Raw genomic sequence first — 12,567 nt, 5'->3', positions numbered from 1 at the left:
CCTTCAGCCAAAGAGTAATTCTGAGACTCAATAATAACCATCAGGCTAGGACTCAGCCTTTCAGGTGTAGCGCTCCCTTGCTTAAGGCTCCTTCCCATTGCTGTTGGAATCAATCCAAACTCCTTACCGAGGCTCTTAAGGCCCCCATATCCAGACCGCTCCCCATTTCTTTAACCTCATTTCCTAACACTTCCTCTGCTTATTTAGCACTCTTTCGTGGCTTTGACCCTCTCTCCCCTTCTCTCCAGCTTATTCTGTTTCTGCGTATCTCCTATTTTGTAGGCTTAGAACACACTTTGCTGAGGTAGTCACTTAGCTGAATTCTACGTCATTAGGTTTTCAGCTTATTATTCACCTCCTCAGAGAATCTTTCTCTAATTATGTTAACTAAGTCCTCTCCCCCTGGCACGCTATCCCATCAGCCAACTAAAGTATCCTATAGCGTAATGATTAAGGATACAGAGTCTGGAGCTGCTTTGAATCCTGGTTTTACCTCTTACTACCTCTATAGCCTTGGGCAAGTAACTTACCTCATCTCTGTCTTTCACGTATTTATATAATGGGGATAAATGAAGATGGTCTCTATTTTATACCTTCATTGTAAGGATTACACGAGTTAATGCATTTAAAGCACTTAGAACAGTGCCTGCTACATATTAAATGCTCAGGAAATTTTAGTAATCATCAGATGCTAGTAAATTGCACTGTAAGAAACTGATCTTTGCTTTTGTAGTCTTGTAGGTAAGATACAATTTCATAAGTTAATAGCATAAAATGCAATGAATATTGAGATGAGGAAATGCAAGGAAGTGTGGAGTTACTTGCAACTGTTATAATTAATTAGAGGATTATTTTATATTCTTAGCTGAAGAATTGACATTAGCTAAACTGCTCTCTAACATCGGTAGGAGCTAGTGTTTTTCCTTTAGCTCCTGGTAAGGGATTGAGAGTGACTGAGGTGGAAGTGGTGCTATTTCAGATGAGGAAAGGTAGGGGAGGTGTTTCCAATAAAATGACATTTTAGCAGGGGCTTGAAGGATGTTAAGGTTAAGTATTGTGTGTATGTGATAGAATAATAATCCAGTCAGAAAGAACAAGTGCAAAGTCCTTAAAATGGAGGTGTGCTTAATGTGTTCAAATATCAGAAATAAGGCTAGTCATTGGAGTGTAAAAAGTAGGAAAGCTATGAGTGATACAGTCAGAGAAGGGGTCAGGAGCCAGATGGTACAAAGCCTTTATAATCTTTACACTGAGTAGGATGGGAAGCCATTGGAGGATTTTCAGAAGAAGGGTGAGATGATAGATTTATGTTTTAACAGAATCGTTCTTGGTACTGTTAAAAATAAACTGTAGGCACAAGTAGAGGCTCTTGTCATAGTCCATATGAGAGATGGTGGTGACTCAGGTGAGGACATGGGCACTGGAAGTGGTGATTATGGACATATTTGGAAGGATTTGCTGGTGGGTTGAGTAGATGTGGGTTATGAGGAGAAAGAGTAACCAAGAATGTATTTCAGATTTTGGCTGTGAGCCTCTGGTAAAATAGAGCTATCTTACATTAAAATAGTAAAGACAGAGGAGAAAAAAAGATTTGGGGGCAGGGGTGGGAAATAGGGCAGAAATCAACAGAGTGTTTTCGACATGTTAGGTTTGATATACCTACTAGACATCCCAGTAGGAGATGTTGAATAGACAGTTAGGAAATAAGTCTGGATTAGGTAGAAGAATTCTAGACTAGAGATTTGGTGATCATCAGCTTGTGGGTGGTGGTTTAAAGCCATTGGATTGGATGGCGTCACCTGGAGAGTATTTGCAGATAAAGAAGGCACTCATTGATCATTATGTAACCTCAACCCTGCATACTAAAAAATTTCTTTGTACACTGAAGGAGTAATTCAAAACAGTATTCTCGTGTAATTCATTACTTCCAAGTATTGTTATGTTATACATGGGGGTATTTTGTGAATGTCCAATAGACAAATCTCTTAGGACAAAGGACTGATATTTTTGAATTGCAGACTAAAGATAAATGACTTGCAAAAATCAATTATTATGGTGTTAAATAAAGAATCAATACTAGTAATATGAAATTCTGGTTTTTAAGTCATACTGTTTTGTTGGCTACAGAAACTATTATAAACAAGTTGTGGCCAGTATGCTTGATAGTTTTAAAAGTTCTAATATGAATGTGCTTTTTATAAGTGAATGCTAGTGAACAGTTTTAGTTTCTGGCAAGTTCTTCTGTTATAAAAATCACCCTGAAGATTAATTTTACCAGAATTTGATCTGGTAAAATTAAAGTCTGAAAAGATGCAATGCACAGGAAATACAAGAGTTGAATCTATGTGTCTATGTTTATGACAGCAAAATAAATATATGAGGGAAATAGAGTCAAAGACCTTATAATCAATAAAAATAAATCTATATATGTTAAACTTTCCTGAATGTTAATCTTTTGAGGCCAAATCTGTGTAAAATTTAGTATTTTGATAATTATGAAAAAAATGTTAAAAATCACACTTTAGGCTTTTCTAGACTCCTTATGTTGATGCTTGCTTACTTTATTCAGAAGTATCAGGTTGATTATTGTAGCTACTCTCTCAGTAAATACAATCCAGGGGGCTCTAGAGAGCTATCCATGGTTAGCCAGTTCAGTCAGTTTATGTTTTCTTAGCACTTTCAGATAAAAAGCACACGGCCAAACACAGCTGTTAGTAAGGATGTCCATCGGGTTACTGTTCAAGTTAAATGAGAGAATCTAAATACTAAAAAATATGAAGGTTAAGTGGAAATTAGGTTCTGTAGCAGAATTTGATATAAAATTATCCTAAATTTTAGAGCAAATTATATGTTCTTATTACTTTATTAGTGAGATATTGTACATCAAGAATATTTATCATTTTTAAAAATTGCATATTACCGTGACTCTCCAATTAGGTCTCAGAGTATAATTCTTTATCAATTAGTAAAAAGCATTTACCCTGTACCTCTTAGGTGTCTGGAATTGTACTCAAGAAATAGAAATGATTAGGGCGGCCTGATGGCTCAGTTGGTTAGAGCACGAGCTCTGAATGACAGAGTTGCCAGTTTAATTCCCGCATGGGATGGTGGGCTGCGCCCCTGCAACTAAGATTGAAAACGGTGACTGGACTTGGAGCTGAGCTGCGCCCTCCACATCTAGATTGAAAGATAACAACTTGGAGCTGATGGGCCCTGGAAAAACACACTGATCCCTAATATTCCCCAATAAAAAAAACAAAAAATAAGGAAATAGAAATGATTAAGGCAAGACATATACTTCAAGGAGCTTTTTAATTAAAGGACACAGATATGTAAACATGTATTGTGCAGGATAAGTAAAACAAGGTAAATATTTATATGAGGCCAAGAAGGGGATAATATTTGGGAAAGAGAACTAGCTATTGAGATTTGGGGGAGGATGAGAATTTTCTGGTGGCGTTAACTTCCTTCTCTGAACTGAGTTTTGAAAAAGACAAATGAAAATTTACTAGGTATTAGGCACAGAGTTCCAGGTAAAGGAAAAAGCCACACATATTGCATAGAAGTATGAAACCTCTTGGTGTATTTGGAGAACTATAGACAACTGCATATTGTTTATGTAGATAATGTGATAGAAAAAGTGTCAGGAGATGAGGTTGGAGAGATATACCAGGGCAAGATTGTGTGTGGTATACCATAGAGCTTGGATTTTTCCAAGCAGGTAATCGGGAGGTAGTGAGGAATTTTAAGCAGTGAAAAATATAATCTGACTTATTCTTCAGGACACTCACTACCTTTAACTGCAGTATGAAGGAGGGAGGTTAGGCAGTTATTATATGTCTTTTCATATGTATATATGTGTGTATACACACACACACACACATATTAAAAGTCTTTGCTACTCATTTATCAGGTAGGAAAAAACACCTAGTTGGTGCACTTATAATATATAGATTAGTGTGTGTGCGCAGGCACGTGCAACACCACAGTATTGCCAAGGATGAAAATTAAGAAAATATAAGACCTTTTCCGAAGAATGTTTATACCTACAGTATATCTTAAAGTAAGATACAACATAAAATTCAAATTATTTGACAGTCAGCTGAGAAGAAGGTAAATTTGGTATTTTTTAAAAGAATATTATCTAGAACACCAGGGTGTACTGAGAAAATACCTGTGACAGGACAAAAATTTTCATTAAAAGAAATAAAACAAAAAATTTCTTATTGTTCAAAACACAGTTAAATGAGGATTAAGTTCCCAAAGTTCTAAATCCTGAAATGTGACCATAATGAAATTACAGGGTTTTTTTAAGTTTCTAATTTCAATAAAGAACTCTCAGACTGTCTAATTTTAAGGAAGGGCATTTTCTAGTAAGCCCTTCCAAGACAAATTGGTTCCACAAATCTTACAGAATGATGTTATTTCCTATAAGATGTGTTTGACTCTAAGCTAATTCTGTGTTAAAGAATGTCATGTCCAAAATGAGTATTTGGACGTTAGGATACTTTAGTTTTTAGGTGGCGGTAAAATATACATAAATTTTACCATTTTAAGTATACAGTTCAGTGGAATTAAGTACATTCACATTATTTTGCAACCATCAACAAACACTGTGTATCTCCAGACATTTTCTTTCGTCTTCCCAAACTGCAACTCCTGTACCTGTTAAACAACTTCCCATTCTCCTCTTCTCTCAGCCCTTAGCAACCACCATTCTACTTTCTGTCTCGAATTTGACTAGTACTCTACGTTCCTCATGCAAGTGGAATTATGTACCATTTGTCCTTCTGTGATTGGCTTATTTCATTTAACATAATCTCTTCAAGGTACATCCATGTTACAACGTGTGTCAGAATTTCCTTCCTTTTGTATGTATATACCATATTTTGTCCATGTCTTCTTTGGTTGGACACTTGGACTGCTTCCATGTTTTGACTATACTATTGCAACCAATGTTGTCATGAACATGGGGTGCAAATACCTCATTGAGTCCCTGCTTTCAATTCTTTTGGGCATATACCCAGAAGTGGAAATATTGGATTATATGGTAATTCTAAGTTTTTTTGAAGAACTGCCATAATATTTTCCATACAGCTGTACCATTTTGCTTTCCCACCAACAGTGCTTTTTTTCTCCACATCACCCCCAACACTTGATATTTTCTGGGTTTTGTTTGTTTGTTTTTATACTAGCCACTCTAATGGGTTTGAAGTGGTATCTCATATTTTTTTTGGATTTCATTAATGATTAGTGATGTTGAGTATCTTTTCATGTTCTTATTGGCTGGCTGTTCAGTTATCTTTTGGGGGGAAATGTCTATTCAACTTTTTTGCTCATTTTTAAATTGGGTTTTTGTTATTGAGTTGTAGTTGTTCTTTGTATGTTCTGGATATTAACCCCTTATCAAATACGTAATTTGCAAATATTGTCTCTCATTTTATGGATTGCGTTTTCACTCTGTTGATAAGTGTTCTTTGATACACAAAAGTTCTTAATTTTGATATCGTCGAATTTTTTTTTCTTTGTTTCCTGTACTTACTTTAGGATAGTTTTTCTTCATCATTCTTTCTGATAATTAAAAAGTAAGGACACTCAGACATAGTATTCCATAATGGCAAATTCTTACCACCATAAGGAATACTTACCTTTTGATTCTTAGAAGCAGAAGGACAACTTTCTGGCTCAAGATGCAAATTTAAAATGGGATATCAGAGGAAAATAAAATGCATTACAGTAACCCCAGCCATGAACATTTGTGGTGGTGAAGTAGAACAAATACTGTAAGAACATTGGTAACCGAACATTGGTAACGGAATTGCCATTCCGTACTGTACTCTGTTTATTCCTCTTCTGCAAAGGCGCTTCAGGAGGTCTTTCTTGACAACTCTTGTACCTTCCCAACTTGCGTTCCGGTTTCCTTTTTCTTATCCCTTTTTCTTTTTTTATATTCATAATACTTTTGCAATCAGACACTGTTATTTATTTGCTTATTTATCGTCTGTCTTTCCTCATAAGGGCAGAGGCTCTTGTCACTGTTTTGTTCACTGCTGACTTCCCAGTCCTTACCACAGTGCTCTGTGAATATTTGATGAATTAATAGAGCAGTTTCTATTGAACATTTTGTAGTTTCTGTGTCTATACAATCTCAAGAAACAGATGCTGATTTTCAGGATGAAATATTTGATCCATATAACTCTTCCACTTCCGTTCATATACATTATAACCCCACTATCTTACAATGTTAATTAATTCCTGTTGTAGCCTCCTGTTTTAGTATTGTGCTATTTGTGACATGTTATAAAATAGATTAAATATTTGCATGCCTATTGGGCTAGGCACTTTTTTAAGACATGCATGAGTGTTGAAACTTTAACATTTTAGGCTTGATTTAAGTCATTTTGGTACCAGCAGTTTCAATAGAGGAAATTAGTTTCATTTAAATATGGTATTCATGAATCAAGTTGTGTGTATAAAGATATGTTAGCCTAATTTTTCCCCTAGATTTAACCTAATGTAAATTTTTTTTCAGATATTTTCTAAATTTGGCACAGTCTTGAAAATTATCACCTTTACAAAGAATAATCAGTTTCAAGCCTTGCTTCAGTATGCTGACCCATTGAATGCACAATATGCCAAAATGGTAATTACCTTTTTTCATTTTTTAATTGTTAATCAGTCACTTCATTGATACCAAAGGAAACCATCGTGTCTCCCTTGTTCCAGTTTACCATGTGTTCTTTTAATTGAAGTAAAATATACATCATATAAAATTTACCATTTTAAAATATACTGTTTCATATGCTCTTTTATATAGTAAGGTAAAAATTACTTCTTCCTTCATATGAAATGGTTTCAAATCACCTATTATTTCTCAGATCTCTGGGACTCATTTCTGTCTGTCATATTTAAAGTCTAGAATTGAGGGCAGTGCTCCTGATATAATCTGACTAATAAAGAAGAATTATCTTTGCCCTATGCTTTAATTTACTTCTATTAAATTAGCCAAAGATTGATTTCACTATTTTTGCAATCATACTCACTGTTGTATCTTATTGAGCTCTGAATTGGTGAAGACATTAAATCTTAGGAAATATGCTACTGTCAGTTTATAGTTTTGTTTGTTTGTTGTTGATTTTTAGTACATGAGTGTTTGATTTCTGACAAGATATAAAACTTCACATTCACTCATCTCCTATTGAGATCTATCCTAACCCAAATTCTGCCTTGTATTGGTATCTGAATTATTTATAATTTGTTTTCAAAGATAGGGACTAAGGTTTGCAGTACTTTTGTGGACCACGCAGTGTCTGGCTCTTGTTTAGGAATATTAGCCTTTATATATGCTGTACCCTCTACCTGCATGTATTATTTTGTACCTTTATGATGGCCTAGTGATCAATAACCATTATTAATTAGGGTTTTTAGTGTATTTGTGTATTTTTTGTTTTATTTTTATGTGTCTCATCTATTTTTATGAATTTGAGCATTTGTGGCAGTCGTAAGTGGCTGCAAATATCCCTTTGGTAAATTTTTATTATTGTGAAGGAAGGGATTACTGATTATTGGTCTTATATCAGAACTGACTCCAAATTTCCCTCAGGTTATTATTCAAAGCATTAAAAAACATAAATTTACAACAGAAAAAGAAGTGGTAGATAATACTCATATGTTCTGACGAGTACCATTTACAAAGTCTTTATTTCATATTAACCTATATAAACTATACTAAAAAGAATTAAGATGAAATGTAAAATTAAAATATCTTTAACATTTTCTGTGGACAAAATAATCATAATAACTAGTACAATGTACAATAATGCATAATAGTTTTCTAAGCTTTTACATTTCTTCTCTTTCCTTTGATCTTACCAGAGACAAGATAGGGATTGTTATCCTTATTTTCAGATGGAAAAACCGAGTGTTAGAGATTTTCTTTTTCTCTCTTAGGCGTACATAGTTAGTGACAAAGGTAAAAGTAAATAAAGGTCTTTGGCTTTTAGTCCAGTGCTCTCTGCTTTATACCTGTTTCAAAGTAGAGGCTACTTGATGTATCAGTGTTGTTGTCTTGCAAAACATCAGTCCCTTTCTTACATGCTTTAGGCTCTGGATGGCCAGAATATCTATAATGCATGCTGCACTCTGCGTATTGACTTCTCCAAGCTCACCAGCCTTAATGTGAAATATAATAATGACAAAAGCAGAGACTTCACTCGCTTAGACCTTCCTACTGGTGATGGCCATCCATCCCTTGAACCCCCTATGGCTGCTGCTTTTGGTGAGTAGTTCTGTTTTGGGTCACAAAGCAAGTTTTCTGAAGTTAAAAGTTTCATTCATTAATCCATGTTATGTCAGTTAGCCTTTTTCTTCTTGGATTCTCTCAGGATTCTCTAAAGAAAGGCAAGACTCATAGAACAAAATGTGTCCATTAATTCTTAATATTAGTAGATTCTATTAGTTGGCAAAACAAGTGAATACCTGAAATTAAAAGTTACAAATTTATTTTCTAACATGAATATTACTCATTCTTTATAAACCGTGCAACCATTTGCTTCAAATCAGTAGTCTTTTACATATTAATACTGGTTTAAATATGTTGGCTTATAGCCAACAGAATATTGGCATAAGTGCTCTTGAGAGAAATACTTTTTCCTTTTTAAGTAGTGATATTTTAAAACAAGGGCCTAAATTAATGGCATATTTTCATTTATTCATTTATTATTTTGTTTTTTAAATATCAGAACTTCCATCTTTACCTTTAGTTTATGTGAAGTTGCAATTTTGCATTAATAAAACTAGTCTTCTGAATTCTCTCTGCAAATGTCACTTCAAGTGACATTTTATTCTTTTATTTAAAACTAGTTCTCAATATTTTTATACTTTTTAAATAAACCTTTATAGAAAGGAAAAAGCAGTGGATGGCCCAGTGGATATATCAATAAGTAAATGTATAGTACTTTTTGGTTTTGCAGTTCTCAAAAGTGTGGTTTTATGTTTAGATAAAATATTAAATTTTTCTACCCTTTGTGATTGACTCGTCTTTCCCAAATGACACCAATAAAAATACTTTAAGTAGTATTTAGTCAATCTTCATTTTATAGGTGAGAAAAAAGTATCCTTAGCCAAATGGTTGTCCAAAATTTTCTGGAAGATAGTTTGTAACTTTAAAGTAAAAGTTTATTGCTGTTTATAACTGAAAAAATTAAGTGAACTATTCAGTTCACTTTCCTAAAATGGTTAAAGTTTCTGTTTTGGTCTGACCAAATTTTTGTGTTTTATATTTGTTATCAGCCCTTACTTACATGTCTGACTTTGCAGAGCCAAAGGTCTTTGTAAATACATTTCGATAACACATGATAGAAATCGAGTCTATTATTCAGGGTTGCCAAAACTTGACTAACAAATGCAGAACTGTAGTTACTCCAATAATTGAATATATACTGTTGATGTAATTAATGTGTTCTGCATTGTGGGAGGAGGACATTTAAAAAATACAATTAAGAATTTTGGTTTCTGAATATATCAGAGTGTTAACATCCTTTTTTATTGTATTAATAAATCCTTAGTCATTGCAAAGTTTTGTCTACATCCTAAGATAAGTGATTCATCAGAGAACAAAATGGTTTTTGTGTATTGTATGAAACTTTACTCTGCCTCTCATTAATATTTGACACAGTTTGCTATTCCCTCCTTTTTTTCTCTTGGCTTCTGGAACACCACACTCTCCTCACTTTTTTCCCACCTCATTGGCTGTTCTTTCTCTCTTTTAAAGGTTTCCATTTAAAGTTCCTAGAGTTAAGTTGTAAACAAACAAGCACTCTGTCCCTATTTTTAGTGATACATGTTATACCTATAGATAAGCTTGTATAACATGTAAATGTATTTTTAATACCCATGTAATTACCACCCAGGTTAAGAAATAAAATATTTACACATACTGAAGAAGCATTCTTTGTACCCTTCTCATTGATTGTGCTCCCACTCTCCCAGTGATAACCAGTCTCAAATTTTATGATAATCATTCTTTTGCTTTTCAGCTTTTTCTTTCTGTTTTTTTTTAACCACTCATTATGGGGCCCTAAGTGTAATTTTAAAAATTTTTCTCCTATATTTAGAACTTTATGTAAATTAGAATCATGCTATTTATTTTCTTTTGTGACTTGTGATTCATTCATATTCATATATGTGGCTGTTCTGTGTTCATTCTCAGTACTGTCAAGTGTATAGATTCCCATTGTGTGAATATACCACAGTTTGTTTATCTATTCTACTGTTGATACATTTGGGTTATTTTAGTTTGAGGCCATTATAAAAAATGCTGCTATGAAATTTTCCTGATTACCAATGTGGTTGAACACATTTTTATTTATTGTCCGTTCTTCCTTATGAATTTTCTGTTCAACTCTTTTGCCTATTTTTGTGTTTGGTTTCTTGCATTTTCTTGTTTATTTCTAGGAATTCTTTATCCCAGACACTAGTCCTTTGTTGGTTATATGTGTTTCTCCCAGTCTTGGCTTCATGGTATTTTTATGTAGTCAAATTTATTTGGCATTTGTTTCCTTTGTGTTTTTTGTGTCTTGTTTAAGAAATCCTTTACCCTGGCATTATAAAGATACTACTTATATTCTAAAGTTTATAGTATTTTAGTAACTTTGTTTTAAAATAATTTAAGTTGCAATGTGAATGAAGGATATAAAGAATTCCCTTATATCCTTCATTCATATTCCCCAATTAACATCATGCCACATTTACTTTATCGTGTGTGTGTGTGTGTGTGTGTGTGTGTGTGTGTGTGTGTAGGTAGTTCCCCCACTCCCAATCACTGGAGACTAAGTTGCAGGCATGATGCCCCTTTACTTCTAAATGTTCATTGTGTGTTTTCTAAGAACAAGGACATTCTAACCTAAATATAGTTCAGTTATCAAATCAGGAAATTAACACTCATACAATAATGTTATCTAATCCATAGACCTTTTTAATTTTTGCCAGTTGTGAAAATAATGTTCTTTATAAGAGAATTTTCTTTTTCTGGTAAAGATCCAAACCAGTATCAGGCTAGTTTGTCATGTCTCTTTAGAGCCCTTTAATTTAGAACATTTCTTCATTCTTTGTCTTTCATGATGTTGCATTTTTTAAGAGTTCAGGTTGAGTATTATATAGAATGTTTCTCAATACGAGTTTTTTGGCTGAAATGATGTTGTGTCTTTCTCAGTTTATTACATCAGGAGACACATAATGGCAGTTTATCCTATTCCTGGTGATAGTAACTTTGATCATATGGGGGAGGAAGACACTTTACCCTCAGGATTCTTTTGGCTGGTCTATTAATTAAGTATGCATGAGACGGATTAACAAGAGAAAATAACCAAATTTAATTACATACATACACATGGGAACCCCACATACATGAGAGAGTCAGAGACCCCACATATATGGAGGTTCAAAGACAAAGGGCAAATGAGGTATGTGTGACATTTTGAGCTAAGGGTGAGGTATGGTGCCTTGGTACTTCAGAGGGGATGAAGGTCATTGCAGGGTGATAAGAATAGTAGATGTTTAGTAATTAGTAGTTTGCCCTGCCCTATAGATGGGTCATAAAAACTTATTTCTGGTGATAACTCTTATCATGGGCAAGGCCTCTAATTTAAATTCTTCTAGGTAGTTAAACGGGGGCAGAAGTTTCTCTTGCGCCCATAGGATCTCGTTGCCTTTAGCTCAAAATAGTGTGCATACCAGAGAGGTACATCTTGGGGTGACTCATTCTGAACCCCTACAGTCACTTATTAAAGTGGTTTCTGCCAAGTTTCTTCAAGTAAAGTTATTGTTTTTCTAATTAATTTTTAGGCAGATGCGTTGAGACTATATAAATATCCTTTTCCTTATCACTTTTCACCTTTTAGTTTTAGCATTCATTGCTGAAATTACTTGTTATTCTGATGGTTGCCATATTGGTGGATTGCAATAATTTCTTTCTACATTTATTAGTTGAGATTTTATTATACAGGACTTTTTTCTTAACACCATTCCATTCATTCATTCATTTTGTATAAATGTAACATATAACATTGTGTGAATTTAAGGTATACAACCTACATCTATATATTATATGATTGCAGATATAGCCATATTTAATCACATTACATAATTATAGCATAATATTGTTGTCTATATTCACTATAATGTGTATTAGATCTCAATGACTTACTACTCATTGTATTTATTTATGTCAGTATGGATTCCTACTTTATAAGTCAAAATTTTGTGCTGTTATTTTTCAACTTATGCTCTAACTGTCCCAGATTTGGGCAGTGGAAGCTCTTTCACACTGGCTTCTATGGAATTTGAAGTGTCCCCATCATTGTTTGAACTCGTCCTTATTTTCTGGCAGAAGATATTTCAGATTTTTACCCTCCCTGACTTAACACTGCAAAATGAGCCCTGATTCCTTTTAGTGGAAAATGGTATTTGGAAATCAATATGTAGGCATTAGATGTGGTCATTGCTAATAGGATGTCATTGTTTGTACACACTAGGAGGATATATGCTTCATAAATATATTTTTCTTTG

At 33.8% G+C, this 12,567-nt stretch overlaps 1 protein-coding gene across 7 annotated transcripts in view; it reads left to right on the top strand.

Moving 5' to 3' along the window:
• Nucleotides 1-12,567, top strand: part of PTBP3 (polypyrimidine tract binding protein 3) — a 99,680-nt gene that overhangs the window by 65,689 nt on the left and 21,424 nt on the right. For all 7 annotated transcript variants that reach the window (XM_074330839.1, XM_019749549.2, XM_074330840.1 and 4 more), the window contains 2 exons: nucleotides 6,533-6,643; nucleotides 8,104-8,278. In XM_074330839.1, the coding sequence (XP_074186940.1) occupies nucleotides 6,533-6,643; nucleotides 8,104-8,278 (286 nt within the window). The remainder of the gene's footprint in view (nucleotides 1-6,532; nucleotides 6,644-8,103; nucleotides 8,279-12,567) is intronic.

This window comes from Rhinolophus sinicus, linkage group LG04 (assembly GCF_036562045.2).
Source record: "Rhinolophus sinicus isolate RSC01 linkage group LG04, ASM3656204v1, whole genome shotgun sequence".
NCBI lineage: Eukaryota > Metazoa > Chordata > Mammalia > Chiroptera > Rhinolophidae > Rhinolophus > Rhinolophus sinicus.
Note: the sequence above shows the minus strand (reverse complement) of the source record. Positions and strands in the feature narration are given on the sequence as shown.